We start from the raw sequence: 22,857 nt of genomic DNA on the forward strand, positions 1-22,857 counted from the left end.
AAAAATTATAGCAATTTTAAATGTCTTTACTATCACTTTTGATCAGTTTAAAGGATCTATCAGTTTAGTCCAAATGATGATGATGATGACGACGAATCCCAAAAGGTTCCAATGAATGAACACAATATGTATTAATAAAACAAACAGGCAATCTACAACATGCAAACTATGACAATACCCAACCATGAACTGAACATAATCAGGAATTTAAATACACAATGATAACAAACTAAATGAAGATATGTTGATGGCACGAGTGTCCATAGAAACAGTAGAACAAAAGGAACAGGTTTCAACTGATTTATTTATGTATTTATTGAATCTAATTTAATCTAATTGAATATATATATATATATATATATATATATATATTAGATAGATTAAATAAATTAAATTATGTAGCTCTAGAATTTCAGCTCAATCAGCCTTTGAATAGTGAAAAACAATCTATTTTACCTGAGAATACAAACATTTTAAATATTGTTTGAAGCAACAAAAGTATTTTTCCTCAATTTTTAAAAACCTTTTTAGAGTCGATCTCCTTGAGGCAAAGTATTGACGCTGAATACCCTGTTTAAAAATAGCATTTGACCCTATAACCTAATCTGCAAAGAATAAAAGCTGTTGTTTATTCTCTTCATCTCCAGGAATTAGTTGCCAGACTTCCATAATTCTATCCTAACATGCCACTCATAAATAAGCTGCATTATTTTAGTAAATCTGACACTTCTATTTTTAGCCAAGTGTTGTGTATATTTTAATATGCCTTGTTTGCCACAATATAACATCAAAAAAGCCTCAGCACCCTTCAGATCCCCCTCTGAGATCACCAAAATAGCATCATCTCTCCTGAGCCGCAGCGAATCTAAGCTCCCATTCCACCTTATTTCCATCAGTCAGTCTGTGATCTCCTGAAAGGATTATTTTAATTCTACCATAACAAGTTTTTTTAAACAGGTCTAATATAGTCCAACACCCACGTTAAACGAAGAGAAAAGCTTTGCATTATCATTAAATACAGGAAGATTGCTGAATTATAGGATGCAATAGAGGTGATGACATCACTGACCTACACTGAAAAACTACTTGGTGTAGAATATTTGCATTCAAAAATTGCTAGTAAATTTCACAAACAACTACAAAGAAACGGCAAGCAACAAATTGAATTAAACGTGAAATTTTGACATATAAATATCAAAATAGTGTTTTCTTTATTAGTGGTGCTTGCGAAGTGCAGCGATCGGGCGTATGTCATTTTTGTGGTAACTTTGTGACATCATATCTCCAAATCAGAATGTGGTAGAGCCTTGGGGGTGGGCTCATTTCACTCGGTCTGGCAAGCAGCCAATAAATGGCGTCATTTCAACTTCCTAGCCATGCCATAGCAACCACACTGTAAACACAATTTGTTTCAACTTAAAAAAGTAAGTGTTCATGCTGCCTTAAAATGTAGTCTAGTTTAGTCAACTCAAATATCCAAGTTGTCACTTAGGCCCCGTCCACACTACTGCGATTTCGTTTAAAAACTGAGAATTAATACGAATTAATACGAATACGATCTCCGTCCACACCAGCGTTTAATCTGCGTATTACAATTGATCTCCGCCCACATTAAAACGACTGAAAACGCGGATCACATGACCATTCACCAACACTGGGCATGCGCGTGCCGGTGTAAACAGTGACTGACGAATCAGGGAAGGATACGTCATGACTGATGACACCCAATAGTAGAGCCGAGCGTCAGCCTCTGCGTCATCGTTTCTAAACTCCTCCGTTTTGTCCCGTCAAACGCCCTCCGGAGATTCAAAACACAAAACGGAGCTGCAGCGTTTTTAAACTTCTCCGTTTTAGGTCTTCGTTTTTTCCGTTTTAGTCTGGACGGGAGGTGCAAACGTAGCAAAAGGTCTCCGTTTTAAAACGAAAATGCAGTGTGGACAGGGCCTTAGTTGACTAAAAAGCACAAATACTTTTTTAAGTTGAAACATTTTTTTCGTTTTTTTTACAGTGTAGGGTGTGGGTAGGCTGTTGGCAGGGGGGGTATTTAAAGACTACTTGGCATTCTGAGTCAAAAGAACAAACCTCCAAGTCTTTGCTAGGACTAGCGTTCCTTTAATGGTTGCTAGGGCGTGGCTAGACAGTTGCCATGAACCCTAAAGCCTACTTACATCTTGTATCAAGAGAAAACTTACATGTCTCTGTGGTATTCTGCACGTTGTTCTGATAATTAAAAGCGCTTGCCAGTCTGAGTCCAAAAAGACCACCCCCATGTCTCTACAATGTTCTGATCCAGAGATATCCACCTCATTCTTTTTCAGTGGAAGTCTATGGGGTAGTTTCTAGGGTGCTGTTGGATTTACTTTAAATATAGTATACTCAACGTCCAGACATCGAGCAGTCATTTCCATTCAAGCAAAAACAAATTATTTCTGTTTGTCAGTGGTTGTCAAAACATGCACTTTTTACATGTATTGCTGAGAGGTGTATATGCTATTTCAAGGCTGCTTGGTTGGTGTACAATTGAGAACATTTCTAAAAGGCAGGGTGGGTTATTGTAGGTCATCTGCCATGCAGAATCTTATTTCTACTCCAGTGCACAATCACGTGCCGGTCATGTACATTCTTGGCCCTGAGATCACAACAACCACAGGGAAGTGTGACCCCTGATCTAACACAAGCTACACGCATTATCCCTCATTGAGAACAGGAATAACAGTCCATTCAGTGAATTTAAAGAACAATAGGCCTTGTTTAAGGAGGATATTAAATTACATGAGAAGAGAAGACATGAATGGATATCTGTCACTAGTCAAGAGGCAGTCATTTCTTGTCCTTTATGTGTAGTGAGAAACATGGGATTTGTTAAACAGGCACCATTTGAGTTTATTAAAGATTCTACTCTCAGCTAAATAGATTCATAATCAATAATTCTGGATCATTTAATAAATCTCACTTACTCAGCACACTGCTGCATAGTTTATCCTTTGTTAAACCAGAGAATGTTATGACATTATCATCCAGATATGGTGGCAAGTTATGCAAGTGCAACATTACATTACATTTATTTTATTTATTATTTTTAATATTACTTTAATTCAGCTATATATCTATAATATCTGTCTGCACATGTAACGGAGGCTAGCTAGTAGTTGCTGTGCGCGTAAACCTCACTCCCCTGATCTCAATAGGCGCTCTGGCGACAGAGGCTGCAGTCTTTAGCCTCCTTGTTAGAGCGCCCGACTCTCATGCTGGAGGCCCGTTCGGAGCGGGTCGAGTTGGACCCGGGTGGAGGGGTTACACACACGCTGGTACATGGTAGGCCAATCACAACAGACTGAGCTGTCTGGCCAATCAGAATAAAGTAAGGTTAGATCGTGAAAAGGAGGGATTTAGGGATTGATTCATTTAAGAATCACTGAAAATGTGATGGTGTGCAAATGTATATTGAGGAAATGAAACAGTTTTTATTATTTTTTAACCTTTGACACATAAATATGTTGTAGGAGACTCCACAACAATATATTAGGGAACTTTAAAATAGCATGATAGGGGCCCTTGTAGAGTCAAGAGTTTTTGTATTAACAATTTTATAACGATTAAATATCAAATATAGTATTCCCACACCTAAAATACATATTTTACAGCCACTACATTGCAAATTGAAATCCACTATATTGTAGTGAAACGCATCTTCAGAAAACTTTGGAAGTTCCATGGGACAACCTGAGACTTGGCAACCAAGGGTGAGATGGATTTGTGACTGGTGTAGGGTGAATGGCTTGAGTTGTGCCTCTTCTGGGTCTAATGTGACAATTTTTAGGGTGTCAGTGTATCAGATGAGAGACAATTAGACAACACATAGACTATGCTATGTTGTAGAACCATTCCAATGGCCCTCACATAATTACACAATTATGAACAATGTAATTCAGGAGCCAAACAAATGTAATTATTTATTATAATTTGAAAATAAATTATGATGTATGCCAAGACTGTCTAATTCCTGACCCTTTGCCGTTTACTCTTTCTGCTCCGCCTGAAGCTGATGGTCATTGTTTCTCTTCAGTATATTTCATGCATGAAATAATAATGGCAAGTTAAATATTTGTGCAAGAATCAACTTGGTATTTAATTGAAATTTCGAAAACTAAATATGGCATTTTCAATGTCAATTTGAGCTCACGGTTTAAAAATAGATTGTACCAACTTTTTGTTATACCCAAAGACATCATAATATGAGAAAGTGCATTTCTACATAAAAAGCAGACGATTTGGCCTGAAAGCGAGTCAATTTGCATAAATGTAAAAAGTATATATATATACATATACACATATACATACTGTGTACACTGTATAATATAAAATATATGTATATATAGTATTTTTCAAAAAAATCATCCATTTAAGAATGCACATTTTCATCTTATACAAAACAATTTCCCATTTTGCAAAAACGAACATTATGTCATTGTTCAGTTGAGAAAATTGAGCTGAAAGACAGGCATCACTATCACTATGAATCATGGAGGTGTACAGAGAGCCTGGCATTGTCACAATAATGGGCATGATATTTTTTGATTCATGATGTCAATTGGCAGTTTTATTCAAGTAGACTGACTCTGAAATCATCAATCTTAATATATGCAGTTCCCTTAGGATCTCTGAAGCTCTCGTCTCACTGTTGCTGCCAGACTAAAAGTCTTCATCTGCATTCACGTCTGCTTCTCCATCTTCCGACTCCTCCTTATTTCTCAGTTCTGCCCTGCCCGTCTCAGTCTGATAATAGTCTGACTCAATCCACCCGGGGCAATTGGACAACGTCACAAAGATGTCTTCGTCTACTTCCATCACTTTGTGCACTCTTTGCTTTATGCCTTTGGAATACCACCGCGGAGTAGGGTTTTCTTCCAAGGGGTTTTTGGCCCTGTATAACCCCTCACCGTCAGCCAGAGAGATCTTATACTTGTGCTTTGGGCACACAATACAGTGCTTGTTGTTGATTTCCTATGCATGAGACATTAAACAGGGTCAGAGTTCAGATGGGAGGTAGCAAAGCGTTGCAAGTGCTTCTATGGATCACTGAATGATTCAGCTGCTTGAGCAGTAATGGTTTTACCTCGATATCTCCTGTCTCCAAGCTACTGCCAGCATCTGTTTGAAAAAAAAAAAAAAAAAAGTGTCATTAGCAGACATATCAGACCTGAACAAATGACCTCTGGTTCGGTGCTTATGCTGTTAGTTTAATAGTTGACACACATGCTCAACACACAGCAATGCTTGCTCAGTCTGCTAGTTTGTCTCCCTCTAGTGCAAAGATGCTTTTCATGCTACTCACGGTAACACTGCAGGTCCATCGCATGGAAAGTTCTCTGATGATATATTATAAGAATCTCTCTTCCGTCCAGAGTTACAGTCATTCTCTTGGCCTGAATGAGATGATCCTTCTTGCCGATAAAATACAAACGAGAAGGCTTCTTTTCATCCATGGATGTGGTGGGGTTATGTTTTCTGTGGAAACAGTTAAATATATCTCACTTATTTCAACGTAATCCACCAACTAGTCAACAAAATTTATAATAAATCATTTCAGTGACACTTTACAATATGTGTGTGTGTGTATAAATAATATATATATATATATATATATAGACAGTATATAACATGTAACAAAGTTTGTAAATATATATGTATGCATACATGTCTAGCATATATATATATATATATATATATATATATATATATATATATATATAAATACACACACACAGACATTATACATTTACAAACTTTGTTACGTGCGATTAATAGATGTCATCATCAAAATAAAAAGTTGCCTGCTTATTAGACTTTTTTGTGTACATTTATAAGTGTCAATGTTTGTGCAATATTATATAAACCATAGGACTTCTAGTTACAAATAAAACAAAATATATAATATTCTAAAATGTAAATGGTAAATGGACTGCATTTATGGCCACCAAAGCGCTTTACATTGCCTCACATTCACCCACACATTCATAGTGTCAGCCATGCAAGGCGGCATTGTATATTATAAAAAGTATATTATACTAAAATGTATACTATAACATTTTGTATAAAGTAGCTTGATATTGTTCTAAAGTGAATACAAAGAGGCCAATATGTCCAATATCTACAACATAAATCAGCTAGGCTTCTCAATTCACGTATCAAATCAGTTAAAAAGACTAAATGCATTAGCATTTGACACATTTAATCCAATTTAAATGAACTCTTTAACTGTGCTAATATGGACATTGCTGAGCATACATTTTAAACAGGTTTACCTTGTATTTGTCCTGGTCGTTGCGAATCTTGTGAAATGTGCGCCCAGTAACGTTTAAATGTCTTCTGGTCTGAAGGATCCCGTTATCTCAAGCCACCGGGTGTTGCGTCCAGGACTATCAGCCCTGCAGATCAGGACCGATCAGGACCCACTCAACGGGCTCAACATTATCTATGTTTCAAGTATAAAACTTTACGTCACATCATTAACTGACAGATTAATACACTTGGAGAACATACCAAAAGGAATTTTTAAAAAGTTGCATTTGATTGTAATTTGCCCAACTATCGGCATCATATATGACATTATTTAAACCACTCATTCCTTTTATTTTTATTAAATAATACGTCCTTTCCCATCCAAATAACATATGTTTTACCTTTAAAACCACAATAAAATGCATAATTCTCATATTACTACTTAGGGAGCCAATCAGAGAGCGTACTCTTGTACATCATCTTTGCGTCACAGCTGCGCCATCAAAACAGAAAGTAGCTTTCATATTTAGCTCTTTTACACTTGTCATTTGCTTATTAATGAAGAAGGTTATGTTTTATCTGTTCTAAACAACAAGGAACATTCTAGCATTACCGACTAGACGTAAGTAGAATAATTTCTTAAGTTAATAAAGCAAGCAAGCCATAACACATTAGAGTGGCTATTGAATGTGCTAGCATGCTAAGTACTTGCATGTTAAACTTACGAGTCCAATTTAAGTTAGTTCATTATTATTTCTAACACAAAATTTGTATTTAAATCACTGAAAACGCATTTACGAGACTTGTAGGTCGAATTACCTGGCTGGGGGCAAAAAAACATCTTAAACCAGGTGGTTCAAAAGTCTTGTGACCAAACGTTAGTTACATGTTAGGTATTTAGCTAGGTATTTTGCAGTGTTTCCTTGTAGAAAGCATAGTGAAACCTCTTTGTGTTAAAACTGTAAGACAATTGCATGTGCTTTACCAAGCATTTTTTATTCTAAGATGTAAAAAACAAACAAAAGAAAAAAACATCAAATTTCTAAGATAAATCAGCTAGTGTTTCCCCAACCATTGTCGACCGGACAATTCTTCTTCCATGTTTTCATTTCAACAGTAAAGTTCATTGTGCAGCTCTTTGTTTGACAAAATGTTTATATTATGAATTAATGTTTTATGTCTTCAACTTATTACCAGAAAAAGAAGAAAAACAGAATGTGTGAAACAACAAAATGCAAGAATTGCTCAGAAATTACAAAATTTAGGCACGGGAGCATTAAAGGAAAATGAATTAATTTATTTTTTTAAATAAATGTTATATTTATGTACCAAATTTATGTGCATTCTTGCCATTTCAGCTCACTCTAAAAATCCACCAATACAAACAACCGCTTTTCAAACATCGTCTCATCTGAAATTATGATTTTAATAATTATATGAAACATGTTCTATGTTAAAACTATAATTGACAGTTACATGTGCTTTACTAGAGTGTTTATTTCCAGGTCATGGCACTGCGGGCATGTGGATTTGTCATTTTTCGGCGTTTGGCCCAGCACCCTCCCCCTGATAATATAGAGTTCCTGCTGCTGCAGACATCGTATGGAGAACACCACTGGACACCACCCAAAGGTGCATCTCACACAGTTTCTCATGATCCTTTTTAGTGTTGGAACTCACTGAACTATCAATTTCTTTTAAAACTATAAGCTTTACCTTTAGTTCTGTTAACTTAAAAGAACATATGATGGCTTATTTTCAACATAAAGTCTCTACTAACAGAAAATGAGTCCATGAGACATTATCAGAAGAACGCCTATAAATATCATCCACCTATAAATATTCTCACTTGAAATTAAGATTTACACAAATTTACAGTTTCAAGTAAATAAAAAAAAACAACATTTCGCTGAGGAATTAAAGTAAACCACAACCGCTGCCACAAGTACTGGTGATTAAAGGTAGGGTAGGCAGTTTTCGGGAGTTGCTAGCAAGAGCAAGCTAGCTTTGAAAGTATAAGATCCCACCCTCCCTCCAGAGCACAAGACGAGAGATGGCGTTAAACTGCATCATGGATGATGTCTCAAACCACGTCATTACAATAATAATAATTATAAACAGCTTAAAGAGCACTGACCTGTACCACCTGACTGCTGCAGATTCATTTCGCCATCGTTAGTGTTGCCATTGAAACGCATAAATTATTATTATTAATATACTGTATACATATATAAATACATTTAGACCACCTAACTTAGTGACCTACCCTATCTTTAAGTCACATTACCAGAAGCAAAGAGAGAGAGGGACTAATTCTACAAAAATAATAAAACCTAGAAGGTAAATCATCTACAATAGGTCTTCTCACACACTGCAACATGTCAAGATATCCACCATGACACTAATAAGTGCGAGTTAAAAAATGTAACAGTATATATATATATATATATATATATATAAATCAACCACAACTTCTTACAGTTTGTCACATGACCTATCAGTAAAACCATGTGACTATCTGTAATTTCTTAGTATTGTAACTGGAAGAATAACATTGTCCTTCCCCTCTAAGGTCATGTTGACCCTGGAGAGGACGACTTGACCACCGCCTTGAGAGAAACACAGGAAGAAGCAGGTTTAGGTAAAGATCACTTGCGTATTGTCGATGGTTTCCTGCAGAGGTTGCGCTATCAGGTCCGGGGAAAGGACAAAGAAGTCCTCTACTGGTTGGCAGAGCTCTGTGACCCAAACACACAGGTCATTCTCTCAGAAGAACACCAGGATTACCGTTGGGCAAAACTAGAGGAAGCCTGCAAGATGGCAAAATACCAGGACTTACAGGACACACTTACAGCAGCACAGCGGCATCTAGAAACACAAGGCAAACAGTAACATTTTACACTTGGATTTGATATTTAGACACTGATGGTGTTGAGTAAATGCATTCATCTTTGTAAAATTGTTATAGTGAAAATGATATATGTGTAAAGAGATATTTGACATCCGTCCCTTTTGCTCCCAAGCTTTTTAGATCTCTACTTGCTACGCTGAATTTAATTTGAACTCATATTAAATTGCTCCAACATAGTTAAAAATGTTAAGATAAACTCACAACCACTAAATCTCCACCAACAAACAAAACAAAGCTGACATTCATTTGAAGAATGTTCAGGGTTCAGTAGCCATGTTTCCATCGACACGTTTTTATCCGAATCAACTGATAGCGAATGAAAAAAGCCTTATGGAAACAGTAAAATTCGATGAAATTTCATGAAAATCGACTCAAATGAAATACGTTCGGTCTCATCGAATTTTCTCTTGATCGATATACGGCTAATGCGATAAAAGCTGATGGAAACGTTATTTGCCGAATAAATAATTAATTGCGATTAAGTTATGTCCTTTTATGGTTGCAACACGTCAGAAGACGAGTTCATCTCCGGCCAGTCTGTTTGCGCACACATGGCGGATGTCAACAAAGACAGATGCAGTCAGTGTTGTAGTACTCGAGACTCGGACTCGGTCTCGAGACCATATTTTAATGGTCTTGGTCTTGTCATGGACTCGTGTGCATTTGGACTCGGAATTGACTCGTACTCGAACATTTTTTTTTTAGGACTCGGACTTATTCCCGAGTCCACTCGAGTTCAATTCAAAATATTTTTCATGATTATTAATGTATGTTAATAAAATATTTCTTTAAATTGATTGACACATCCAGTGATTGGTGATTTTCTAGTGCGCAACTGCGCATGACAAATTGTAATAAAATTACTTTTAACACCACCTACTATGTGGCCTTTTTACCCTAAACTGATCATATTTTTTAAACTCTAAGTAAATTCAGTAAAAAAAAAAAAAAAAAAAAAGGATTTCTCTAAGTAAATAAAAGTAAATTAGGTAATCAACCCTCACTGGTCTCGGTCTCGACTCGGACTCGACTGTCTCTGGTCTCGGACTCGACTCTCTATGGACTCGGTCTTGACTCGGACTCGACTCTCTCTGGTCTCGGTCTGGACTCGGACTCGAGTGAGGTGGTCTCGACTACAACACTGGACAGATGTAAGTGGACAAAGCAAAAAGATGCTTCAACCAAAGGGTTTCCGTGAACCACGATCTCCCAGAACTGATTGAGCGCTCGTTCCCAAACCACAGTCACCTCTCCGCTGTCGTCGGGCATCGGCATCGCATCATCATAGCAATGTTTATAGCGTCGTTGTTTTCTTGGGTTAGTTTTGCTTGTTTTTACGTGGCTTGGTTGAATTCTAATGTAGAATGTGGTCTATTATTTCCGTTATTTCTAGTTAACAGACTGCGGCGCTGCTAGTATAACACACCGTTGCCATGGACGCAGTTCAGAGACGTACGGAACAGACTATTTTATTTAGCAGAAGCAATACTCGTTTTTAAATCAATAAACTCGTTTTTGAGTCAATATTTTGTGTCAAATGATTTATTTATTTATTTATTTGGTTGATTTATACACTCACCGGCCACTTTATTAGGTACACCTGTCCAACTGCTCGTTAACACTTAATTTCTAAGCAGCCAATCACATGGCGGCAACTCGGTGCTTTTAGGCATGTAGACATGGTCAAGACAATCTCCTGCAGTTCAAACCGAACATCAGTATGGGGAAGAAAGGTGATTTGAGTGACTTTGAACGTGGCATGATTGTTGGTGCCAGAAGGGCTGGTCTGAGTATTTCAGAAACTGCTAATCTACTGGGATTTTCACGCACAACCATCTCTAGGGTTTACAGAGAATGGTCCGAAAAAGAAAAAAACATCCAGTGAGCGGCAGTTCTGTGGGCGGAAATGCCTTGTTGATGCCAGAGGTCAGAGGAGAATGGCCAGACTGGTTCGAGCTGATAGAAGGGCAACAGTGACTCAAATAACCACCCGTTACAACCAAGGTGGGCAGAAGAGCATCTCTGAACGCACAGTACGTCGAACTTTGAGGCAGATGGGCTACAGCAGCAGAAGACCACACCGGGTGCCACTCCTTTCAGCTAAGAACAGGAAACTGAGGCTACAATTTGCACAAGCTCATCGAAATTGGACAATAGAAGATTGGAAAAACGTTGCCTGGTCTGATGAGTCTCGATTTCTGCTGCGACATTCGGATGGTAGGGTCAGAATTTGGCGTCTACAACATGAAAGCATGGATCCATCCTGCCTTGTATCAACGGTTCAGGCTGGTGGTGGTGGTGTCATGGTGTGGGGAATATTTTCTTGGCACTCTTTGGGCCCCTTGGTACCAATTGAGCATCGTTGCAACGCCACAGCCTACCTGAGTATTGTTGCTGACCATGTCCATCCCTTTATGACCACAATGTACCCAACTTCTGATGGCTACTTTCAGCAGGATAATGCGCCATGTCATAAAGCTGGAATCATCTCAGACTGGTTTCTTGAACATGACATATGTTCGCTGTACTCAAATGGCCTCCACAGTCACCAGATCTCAATCCAATAGAGCATCTTTGGGATGTGGTGGAACGGGAGATTCGCATCATGGATGTGCAGCCGACAAATCTGCGGCAACTGTGTGATGCCATCATGTCAATATGGACCAAACTCCCTGAGGAATGCTTCCAGCACCTTGTTGAATCTATGCCACGAAGAATTGAGGCAGTTCTGAAGGCAAAAGGGGGTCCAACCCGTTACTAGCATGGGGTACCTAATAAAGTGGCCGGTGAGTGTATGTAATAAGCAGGATAATATATAGCGAGGCGGTTGTGAGGCGAATACAACAACCGCCTCGCATTATCCCATTCATATGTCGCTATCAGCTGGCACATAAGCATTATTATTAGCCTTCAACTTCTGAAATATTGATCATTTTTTGGTAGATCATGGCGCGATCCGTTTTGTCTAACAAAACTTTGTTCGCAAAAGTTTGCTTGAATATTTGGATTCAGTGCGAAAATAAATGGAAACACCTTGAAATGTCTCAAATCAATTCGATATAGCTACCAATTTGATCGCAAAACAGCATGTGACGTCATTACGTACAGGTTTTTATTCGCTTTAAAGCCGTTGGATGGAAACACACTTTCACCAGCTTTATCCGCATGAGTTTTTTAACCGACTTTCAGATAATTCGATTGACAAGTGGATGGAAACATGTAAGTTAAGCTCTAAGGACGCCAAGCTGCTGCTACATATTAAAGAAAAAAAAAAAGAAAAAAAATCTGTGGTAATCAACAGTGTGCCTCATAAATCTTACATTGTATTTAACCTGAAAAATGTCTTGCGAGAGAAGACAATGTGGTCTATGGATGGTCACTTTTTATACACCTAACTATCCCATCTAATTATCACTTTTGTTTGCATAAGTTTATCTGCATACTGTACATTTTTTCCCAAGTCGTAGTTTAGGTGACCAGTAATTAAACAATATAAGTGAATCAGAAATTATTTAAGGTTATTTTGTGGGCTCCTGGATTATGCAGATTGTTCTAAATTACCTATAATGAAGCCAGTAAATAAAAACCAATGCTCATGAACCAGTGCCATTTTAGTATTATTTATACATTACAGTTTTGAATATTTTAAACAAGCTTTTATTTGATGTTTTCATTTGTTAAATTATATTTTAATTTTAAATGTTTTTTTATTTAAAAAATATATATTTCTAAATTATTTTAGTACTTGCGTTTAAACATTAGTTGATTTATTTCAATTAACAAAAATGTTTTTAATGGTTTTAGTTAAAAATTACAACACTGTCATTAATTGAAAGCACCTATAAATGTGTTGTCTAATGGTTTAATTGCTAAGGAGCATCAACTCCTGTACATACACACAAACAAAAATGAATTGAATTGTGATCATACAAGCACAGTCTTAAAATGATCATACTGGACATCCCACCCACCCCACACCCTCACCACAAAACTCAAATACTTATGTTTAGAATAGAAATAGGCATCAATTTCGATTCATTTTTACTGTTTTTCCATTTTTCTTTAAGTGAATCTTTAGAATGATATTCCCTTTAACATTACAAGAAAAAGGAAATGCATTGAACTTAAGAGCAAATAATGAATTCGGCTGTTCGACAGGAATTCGACAGGACCACAATTCCTGTCTAAGAATTAGCATATGAAAAACAAAAACAAAATTCGTAATGAAACATTAAAAACAATCATGACACAAATGATAAAATCCTTCAAGACAAATCCACTGTCGACTAATGTCACAACACTTTGAAATGAACTTGGTTGTTTTGCTGTGCACAGGGGTGTAAATACACCAAGAGTCTCTTGCTGAACGTGAAAAATCCAGTCCGTTTTAATCGATTCACGTCCCCGTTGAGCCACCTTGGCTCATAGTCCAGAGGTTCAAAGAGCGATCGAGTCTGGAAGGATTGTTCTTGATAGTTCAGTGAGTTCCAGATGCTCGGCAAAATAAGAGAGCACCGTTCCCTCAAGATCCTCAGATCCACACTCCCTTTTGGAGGGGTTTCGTAGGACGAGGAATCAGCATCCGTGTCCTTGGCTGGTTTGCGGGAATAAAGGTGTACCTGAGACCCCATGTGCATAAACGTATATGCTTCCACCCCCATTAATGAGAGACCTCAGGGATTCGCGTGCCTCATTGGATGATTGACACATCATATAAAACACATTAAAACACACAAGCATGCTCTTGAAAGCTACGGCCCACCGTGGCCAACGCAAAAAAAAAGCATAAGACCGGGGATGAGAGGGCTCACATTGGTAAGCGAAATGTCCTCAGCAGTCACTGATCTCGAACCCCGAACTTAAACACCCAAGATTATCCTCAAAATCAGTGAGGAAAAAGGAGAAATAGAAATGGTTTGGTACAGCAGCTCAGACAGTCATACGTGATCACTTACCAAGAGTGTTAAGTGTACACTTAAAAGCATAACAGTATGATTACCTTCAGCCAAAATCAATCGGTTCAAATATTCGGAGCCAAACGCGGGACATCATCGTAGTGACTTAAACAGTCTCATCATAGTATCTGGGTCAGCGAATGAAGGTGTGTTGGAAGTAGTTGTAATGCTTGTGTTGCTGAGCACTTGAAAGCACCTTCATGTGCCATATAATCTGACACCGTGATTTAATGGCTCAAAAAGCTTAAGTGATTTGGGGGTACGAGCTGCGCATAAAAGGGTGCATGTAGTTAGCAGTTGTGAAGGTGACCCTGCTGATGTGGATGACACTTAAATAGTATGAAGAAGAAACAGTCTATTCATTGTTCATTTTTTCCACCCTTGAATACTTACCTTTTTTAGTGGAAAAGTGGTAAATTAGGTACATACTGTAGAGAGGAATCAGTGAAGCCCTATACTGTAAAGACAGTTATGAAGAATCTGTACATACTTGAAAATCTGGGAAAAGAACAGAACATTCATTTGTTGGTGATTTTACCAGGCATAAATGGATGAGTTTAAAGCAGTAGTTCACTTTAAAAAAAAAAAAAAACTTTTGCTGATAATTTACTCACCCCCATGTCATCCAAGATGTCCATGTCATTCTTTCTTCAGTCGAAAAGAAATTAAGGTTTTTGATGAAAACATTACAGGATTTTTTTCCATATAATGCACTTTAATGGGAACCAAACGGTTCAAGGTCCAAAAGACAGTTTCAGTGCAAACTGTTCAAAGGGCTTTAAATGATTCCAGACGATGAATAAGGGTCTTATCAAGCGAAACGATCGCTCATTTAAAAAAATTAAGTTTTATAAGCTCAAATGGTCGCCTTGCTCTGTTCTGTGATGCACCTTTGTGACTCTCCTGTTCAAACTCATTCATCAAAATGAACAAATCTTTTTTTCGAGTCATTTGGTTCATTCAACAAACGAAATTAATGAATTGACTCGGAATAAGATTTGTTCATTTTGATGAATGAGTTTGAACAGGAGAGTCACGAACGCTCATCACAGAACAGAGCAAGGCGACCATTTGAGCTTATAAAACTTAATTTTTTTAAATGAGCGATCGTTTCGCTTGATAAGACCCTTATTCATCGTCTGGAATCATTTAAAGCCCTTTGAACAGTTTGCACTGAAACTGTCTTTTGGACCTTGAACCGTTTGGTTACCAGTAAAGTGCATTATATGGAGAAAAATCCTGGAATGTTTTCATCAAAAACCTTAATTTCTTTTCGACTGAAGAAAGCAAGACAAGGACATTTTGGATGACATGGGGGGTGAGTAAATTATCAGCAAAAGTTTTTTTTAAAAGTGAACTACTCCTTTAAGGGTTAGTTACCCCAAATATATATATATATATATATATATATATTATCATCATTTACTCACCCTCATGTCATTCCAAACCTGTGTGGCTTCCTTGATTCAAACCAGTACACTGAATTCGGTTACGAAACACGCAACAATCAAGCAAATTTGCCACGTGAATGCTTAAATGAAATTTTAGAATGAATAACAACTTAAGTTTTGGCTTTTTCCTCTTCTGAAGCCATCGTATAGCTACAAAATATTCAGAATATAGCTCACTAGTCATACTATTATGGTGTTTTAGTGTCGTTTTTAGGAGCTTGTCTGAAATCACATAGTACATTTGACGAAGAACAAACTTTGCGACTGTCATGTTAGTTGAGAACGGCACAACTCCTCTTCTGTGGCCTCATGGGATAGTAAAGTGTCCATCAGATGCTCACTTTAGAATCTCGCTGGAAGTAATAGGTCATCCAGATATTTACTGCATCAATACTATGAATTCAGACTAACTATTTTTATGTCCGGACTACGGAGCAACACCTACTATTTAGCAGGAAAACAGGCATATTCGAAAACAGGGATTTTTTTTAGTTTTAATTTTTAGGAAAAAGCAGCTCAAACATCCTTAAAAATGTCAATTTTTTTTGTTCCACGGAAGAAAGAATGTCCTACAGGTTTTGGAACAACATGAGGGCGAATAAATCATGACAAAATTAAAATTTTTGTGGGAACTAGTCCTTAAAATTTTTTTTATATATATATTTTTTAAAACGAACATGTTTAAGGTGGCCTGACAAGCTCTGAATATCCAAAAGCCCTGAGGTTAAGAGGCAGGAGAAGGTGGGATGTGAAATGTAACCACAAATGACTGGTTTTATGAACCCATGGTGTACTTTAGGGAGGTGGGAGGTGCTATAAGGACAGAGATCTGAAGGGTTTTCAGAGTGAAAATGAAAGCTTTAAGCATAGGAAAAGAGAATCTGAAACATGAGGCTGTATAGGGGTAAAGAATAGTGTGAGGGCGAAGGTCAGTGTCACGGAAATGGTGGAAGGAGGTCAAGACTCCTCATTGCCAGAGTCGTCTTCATCGCCAAAACAGTCCCCGGCCATTTCGCTGCCAATCCCAACGGCCTCTGCCTCGTCATCCTCATCTTCATCCTCCTCTATATCGTCGTCATAAAGATCGTCGTAGAGCAGGTCGGAGCTACTGTCGTGGGAAGGCACTTTGGTCTGGATGCAGTACTCGGCTAGCGTAGTTGGTACTTTTACTCCATCCCGCTCTGCATCTGCCTTAGTGGACATCACCTGCTTCCTGTGCACGACGCAGACACAGTGTCAGAAAATCAATTCAGTTTATTGTTACAGCTCTAAATGTAACCACAGTCTACAAATATACACACACACAAAAAAAACCTTACAGACCAAAGTATTGCAGTTACAACAAAAATGTTAGGCAGCAAAACTGTTTTCAACATTGATAATAATAAGTTTCTTAAGCATCAAATCACCATATTAGAATGATTTCTGAATGATCATGTGACACTGAAAACGTTTAATGATGCTAAAAAATATCAGCTTTGACATCACAAAAATAAATCAACATTAAAATAAACAAAACACTGATTTTAAATTGCAATCTTATTTTACAACATTACTGTTTTAACTGTATTTTTGATCAAATAAATGCAGCCTTGGTGAGAGACTTCTTTCAAAAACATATATATAAAAAAGTTTTGAACATTACTCTATATTTCACTTCTTTTTCCAGTTTTCAACTAAGGGATGTTTTGTTAGAAAAGAATGTCAATAAGAGAAAAGTTCAAACTTTCAAAAAGTTGTTTACTTGCCCAAAGACACCCAGGACAGTATGTCCTAAACTTCAGTGGGATGGTGCAATGTAAGTGTGTTGGGCCAAAATTTGGCCCCAGATAATGTTTACTCTAGATCTCTGCCACTTCAGTGGTATAATTCAATTTTGGCATTTCCTGAAGAATATGCAAGTATTTCTGCTATGTTGTAGATCCTCATGTTGCTGTTAGAGCATTGATATACAGTTGCTAGAGACTTCAAAGTAAGTCTATGGATTTTTTTTTCCACACGTTTTATGGTTTGATAGGCTACAATCGTAAGTCTGATACAACAAGCCACACACTTTAAAATATTATTTAGTTCTGTAGTAGCATAGACAGTGCAGGAAAAGTTATACACTGAAGTTTAAAAACTTTAGCTAGCATCTCAAATAACATATTATTCATTTAACTTTATGCACTTTATACATTGTGCGTTGAAACAAATAAAAATGCAACAAAAAAAATACAATTGGAAAATCTTGTTAATATATAACGAATTCAAGTGCAGGAAAAAGGTGACTTTAAACTTAATATAATTTGATGGAAAAAGCTGACTTTGTTTTTAATGCAACTAGTTTAAATGATAAAGTGTTGGTACCTTATAATCTCTGCATATTCCTTGTCCTTGCCTTTGCTGTCCCTCCACTTGCGAAACATGACCGAAGCGTCCACATTTGCAGGGGAGAAGGTGTTGGGTTCATTCAGCAGTGAGATCACGCTCAACAGGATTGTTCTGCAAACACACACACTACCATAAATTTGGGGTAGGCAACATTTTTTTTAATGTTTTGAAATAAGTGTCTTAATTTGTTTGATCAAAAATACAGCAAAAACAGTAATATTGTGAATTATTATAATTGTAAATAAATGTTTTAATATTTTAATACACTTGAAAAAAAAAGTCATTTATCCCTGTTATGTCAAAGCTGAATTTTCAGCATCATTACTCCAGTTTTCAGTGTCACATGATCCTTCAGAAGTCATTCTAATATGCTGATTAGTTGCCCAAAAAACATGTATTATTGTTATTATTATTATCAATATAAATATATAAATATAAAAACATAAATATAAAAACAATATATAAATATAAAAACACTTATGCAACTTAATATTTTGGTGTTAATAGATTTTTTTCAGGATTCTCAGATGAAAAGAAAGTGCAAGAGAACAGCATTTATTTGAAACTTATTTGAACATTATAAATATCTACAGTCACTTTTAATAAAGGGATAGTTCACCCAAAAATTTAAATTATGTCATAATTTACTCGCCCTCAAGTTTTTCCAAACCTGTATGAATTTCTTTCTTCTGCTGAACACAAAAGAAGATATTTTTAAGAATATGGGTAACCAAATGGGCCAAGAAAATATTTGGTTACCGACAATCTTCAAAATATCTTCTTTTGTGTTCAGCAGAAGAAAGAAATTCACACAGGTTTGAAACAACATGAGGGTGAGTAAATACTGACAGAATTGAATGCACCTTTGCTGAATAAAAGAATAAAAAAAAACCTTATTGACACCAAAGTTTTAAACAGTAGTGTATATATAGGGAGATTTGTGGATAATTGTGGGTATTTTCACCCCAATACCTGACATTCTGTGTGGGGTTCCATCGCTCCGAGGGCAGCTCTCCGCTCTGAGGGTCATCCACAGGAGGATGGAGGATGGAAATACAAACATCGCCATTCTGGGGTTGAGAGACGTATATTAAGCAACAATTGCAGCATTGTTACTATATGATTACTAATGTAAGTTTTAAGCTGTTGTAATTCCATTTGGTGGTGCAGTAAACATGCATCAACTGCACGCACACACAAGCATTTTCACCTCATAGATGTTTGGATGCCACATCTTGGTGAGGAATCGGAAAGTCGGAGGAGAGTAGGGGTAGTCAATAGGAAATTTTATATGGGCCTGGGGAAAAAGACATGGAGCATTATTAGCTTGCACGTGAGCCGTATTATAGCTAGTAAATGAGCTGTTGTAAATCAGTCTCAAATGGAAAGGACACATTAGACTAAAAGGGTTGGTATAAATATAATCCTCATGAATTTCAACATCATGTACTCTTCATCAGGTTTCTGATATGGTGCCAAAAGGGAGTTTGAGACGACAGTGCAGTTGCTTAGTTAAATGCTGCACTCTCTTCAGTCCACTGTTGATACAGTACTGTTTTGTGCTGACTTTTGTGATTATAGTTATTATAACAATAATGATTTTGAACGTGATTGTGGCTTTGAGTTTTGTTATAACAACTGCAATCGCTGTGAGAGCAGTTATAGGTTATTTGGCTAGGAGTACTGTTTTAAAGGACTAGTTCAACCAAAAATTCAAATTCTACATTATTTACCAAATACAACTTTCTTTCTTACATGGAACACAAACGGAGAAATTTTGAACAGCGCACTAGCTTTCAGAAGCAATAAACAGTGTATTTCAAGCTGCAAAAATACAAAAAACATCAAATCATTCAAGTTTAACATTATCTTCCCCTCCTGTCACTCGGACCAGATAATTGAGTGTTACAATAAGTCTGATTTAGGAGCTGATTTCAAAATAATATAAATAAAATGTATTTGTTCGTTCAGAAATCTCTCACAAACACTCCAAGTAGAGCTATGGCAGCTTTCACATGGTTTGCACTTTGCAGTAAATAACAGTGAAAACAAATGTTTAAATTTCAGTCTGTTCCTCATAACAATCTAACATATGACTTGTTGGACTTGGAATATACTCCATAAGTAATATGGACTACTTTTATGGTAATTTTTTACTACATCCTTTTTGATGTTCGAAGCCCTGCAGATAATAAGAGAATTGTCATTTTTTTGGGTGAACTATTGCTTTGAACATGAGTGCGGTGCTGCTGCTGCTCTGCATTTCTAAATCATGTGTGTCGGACAAGATGGACTGGCTGGTGATTAAGTGTAGCGTGACTGTGACGGCGTGAATGAAGATCTGTGCCACAGTCAAAAACTTAGAAAGTCTTAGAAAACCACAACCTAATGTAATGTACCTAATGTAACAATGTAATGTCATCATTAGGAATAAATGGGAACAAATGAAACAGCTCTTTGAAGCCAGAAAAACTTTTTTTTAGAAAACCTTGCATAAATATAAAGAAAAATTAACATTACATTTGATGTATAAAAAACTAGAAATGCTTTTTACCAAAATTGCTAAATTGATATCCATGCAAATACTTTGTCTGATGGGTGGAACCCAAGCCTGTGCTCACAAAGATACCATGATCTTCCCCAAAACATGCTGTACAACATATCACCCAGCTAAACTGCACCACATTGATTCAAATAATGAATGTTTTACAATTCAGACAAAAAGGTGATCAAAACTCATAAGGGATTCAACCTACAAACAAATTTTTTTAGGGACTGAATTTTGTTTATTTTTATGTGCACATAAAGAAACATTTCAAAACTATATGAGTCCGTCACACTGATTTGCCACCATGAACTCAAAATATCAAAACATCCATAAAGACTGTGACCTGTGGCATTGTTATGATACAATAATTTAACTCTGAATGCGGAGGAACTCTGTTGTGGTAAAGTTGATGATGCGTTACTGTAAAAGTACTGACTATTGCAGTTGATAATATTCCACTGAGAATAAATAACTACGGGGATATGGTTGAAACACACTGTCCTTCTCTTTTTAGCTCTCATATTGAGATGTCATTAATATCTGTCAAGGCTATTAATAGCGATCTAGAGTATAAGGAACACACCACCAGGGAGATAAGAACTAGGGATTGCAAAACATGGGAGAACATGGTGTGTGATATATAGTATAAAATTAAATAGAATCATAAAAAATGTGATTGTTGATCTGACTCGAAACACCCTGGTCCGATGGTAAGCATTCAAGAAAATTTTTCAGGCTTACCTTGAAGTAGCCTCCTTCATAAAGTGTGTTTGGAGGGCCAAAGATGGCCACCTCCCAGTTGTAGAGGTCCGACTCCTCCACCAGAGTGATGCGGAAACCTTCCACTGGCTCCTCCTGCAGGGATTTCAGCTCCAGCATCAGAGCCTTCTGAGAGCTCGGCATCTGCTGGTGTGCCATGACAGTCCAGATCGTTCAGCCTTACTGTGGATTCAAAGAATTTTTTTTTTTTTACAGAATAATATATTATTTTATAGTTTTCTTTAGCAATTCCATTATGACAACAATGATGTCATAACATCTTAGTTTGTAACTGTTTTATTTATTTCACATGTAAAGAAAACATCTTAAAGATGTTTGTTTTACTTTTTGTTTCAGTTTTATATGTTCTGTTGGTTGTATTTTATCCCAGCTTTTATTTAGTGTTAAAAAAACTGAAACAGGAAGTGCTTCTGGACCAGTGTTGTTTACATCTTGCAAAATGGTCTTATACACACACAGACATATACACACACACACACACACACACATATATATATATATATATATATACACACACACACACACACACACACACTATATATATATATATATATATATGTATATATATATATACAGAGAGAGAGAGAGAGAGAGAGAGAGAGAGAGAGAGGTAAAGACATTGCAAAAAGAAAGAAGAAAACAAAAACACTTGTTTACAAATTTATGATTAGATTAGTAAGTAATAAATAAAAACATAGACTGTTCATTACCAGCGTAGCTCCCCAGGAAATGTGATGATGAGTTCCCTAAACTTCCAGCGTCATGTAAATATTAATAGGTTGCTAATATTTATTTATTCCTTGGGGCCCAGAAGGGATTGTTAATCTCAATTTTCCTTTGTTATTTCCCGAATCCTGTTGCTTTTCGTCGTGAGGTTGTCCAGTCTTCAAGCAGAAATAAACATAAATCAATCAATTTATCGCCCTTACAAACAGTACAAAAAAATAAAGCAGCCGTTTGTTCTGTATCTGCTGTTGCCCGTAATGGAGGTGAAGGCGATGGGTCGGGAGTTGTCCTCGTGTACTATCCTAACGTCTAAAAACTCTACAGCATGCAATTAAACCTCTAAATTCGCTTTATGTGATGCAGAATATGTTAGTCAAACCCTGCAGGTCGCTGTCATCACGCCGTTTCGCTGCGGGTCTTCGGCCGCACAGTTGATCAGCTGCTTGTTTACATTTGTTCTGGTGCGAGGCTTCAACGCACCTTCAAAACCCCCCGTTTGCGCACAGAATTACACTGCAAACTCTGCTTTATCCGTCCAGACCGACTCGACAGCGAATTAACGTAATGGTATGGGTGTTATGGTAGTAGGATATGGAGATTAAAGAGAGCGCAGAAGAGATACATATGAACGATATCGACAGGTGATGATTTCTTTCGCCGTTTCTCAATCGCATCTATAGATGCTTCCGGTTATCACAGTGCGTGCCTGAATACGTCTTTACGTGTGTGCGTCATGACGCAAGACACTCTACTGTACCTTTAGGTTCAAGTCTCTCTGAGTTAGGTCAATACTCCTGTTAGCAAATTGTGCTTTGCTTCTCCCAATAAAAA

General features: G+C 37.0%; 3 protein-coding genes across 3 annotated transcripts; 1 reads left to right on the forward strand and 2 right to left on the reverse strand.

Annotated features, from left to right (window-relative positions):
• Positions 1-4,397: 4,397 nt before the first annotated feature.
• On the reverse strand, positions 4,398-6,461 carry rfesd (Rieske (Fe-S) domain containing). The gene is made up of 4 exons (XM_039687953.2): positions 6,306-6,461; positions 5,336-5,508; positions 5,117-5,151; positions 4,398-5,004 (listed from the first exon to the last, which is right to left on the reverse strand). Exons 2-4 carry the CDS (start codon positions 5,484-5,486, stop codon positions 4,693-4,695), a joined length of 498 nt encoding a protein of 165 aa, XP_039543887.2. The 5' UTR covers positions 5,487-5,508; positions 6,306-6,461; the 3' UTR covers positions 4,398-4,692.
• Positions 6,462-6,767: 306 nt separating this feature from the next.
• nudt2 (nudix (nucleoside diphosphate linked moiety X)-type motif 2) lies at positions 6,768-9,315 on the forward strand. The gene is made up of 3 exons (XM_039687919.2): positions 6,768-6,904; positions 7,788-7,914; positions 8,855-9,315. Exons 2-3 carry the CDS (start codon positions 7,791-7,793, stop codon positions 9,172-9,174), a joined length of 444 nt encoding a protein of 147 aa, XP_039543853.1. The 5' UTR covers positions 6,768-6,904; positions 7,788-7,790; the 3' UTR covers positions 9,175-9,315.
• A 7,033-nt stretch (positions 9,316-16,348) lies between these two features.
• On the reverse strand, positions 16,349-22,705 carry ube2r2 (ubiquitin-conjugating enzyme E2R 2). Its single transcript, XM_039687915.2, has 6 exons — positions 22,011-22,705; positions 21,262-21,462; positions 19,183-19,269; positions 18,945-19,042; positions 17,949-18,083; positions 16,349-16,812 (listed from the first exon to the last, which is right to left on the reverse strand). The coding sequence occupies exons 2-6, from the start codon at positions 21,436-21,438 to the stop codon at positions 16,557-16,559; spliced, it is 753 nt and encodes a 250-aa protein (XP_039543849.1). The 5' UTR covers positions 21,439-21,462; positions 22,011-22,705; the 3' UTR covers positions 16,349-16,556.
• Positions 22,706-22,857: the final 152 nt, after the last annotated feature.

This window comes from Pimephales promelas, chromosome 19 (genome assembly GCF_988280905.1).
Source record: "Pimephales promelas chromosome 19, fPimPro1.hap1.1, whole genome shotgun sequence".
NCBI lineage: Eukaryota > Metazoa > Chordata > Actinopteri > Cypriniformes > Leuciscidae > Pimephales > Pimephales promelas.

What these genes read in the sequence shown, in the direction of transcription:
- rfesd (XM_039687953.2), bottom strand. Translation starts at nt 5,486, where the DNA reads ATGGATGAAAAGAAGCCTTCTCGTTTGTATTTTATCGGCAAGAAGGAT. An exon ending in GATGGACCTGCAGTGTTACC is followed by an intron (nt 5,152 to 5,335) that starts GTGAGTAGCATG and finishes TTTTTCAAACAG; the next exon opens with ATGCTGGCAGTAGCTTGGAG. An exon ending in TGGAGACAGGAGATATCGAG is followed by an intron (nt 5,005 to 5,116) that starts GTAAAACCATTA and finishes TCTCATGCATAG; the next exon opens with GAAATCAACAACAAGCACTG.
- nudt2 (XM_039687919.2), top strand. Translation starts at nt 7,791, where the DNA reads ATGGCACTGCGGGCATGTGGATTTGTCATTTTTCGGCGTTTGGCCCAG. An exon ending in CCACTGGACACCACCCAAAG is followed by an intron (nt 7,915 to 8,854) that starts GTGCATCTCACA and finishes TTCCCCTCTAAG; the next exon opens with GTCATGTTGACCCTGGAGAG.
- ube2r2 (XM_039687915.2), bottom strand. Translation starts at nt 21,438, where the DNA reads ATGGCACACCAGCAGATGCCGAGCTCTCAGAAGGCTCTGATGCTGGAG. An exon ending in GGCATCCAAACATCTATGAG is followed by an intron (nt 19,043 to 19,182) that starts GTGAAAATGCTT and finishes TCTCAACCCCAG; the next exon opens with AATGGCGATGTTTGTATTTC. An exon ending in GAATATGCAGAGATTATAAG is followed by an intron (nt 16,813 to 17,948) that starts GTACCAACACTT and finishes CGTCGTGCACAG; the next exon opens with GAAGCAGGTGATGTCCACTA.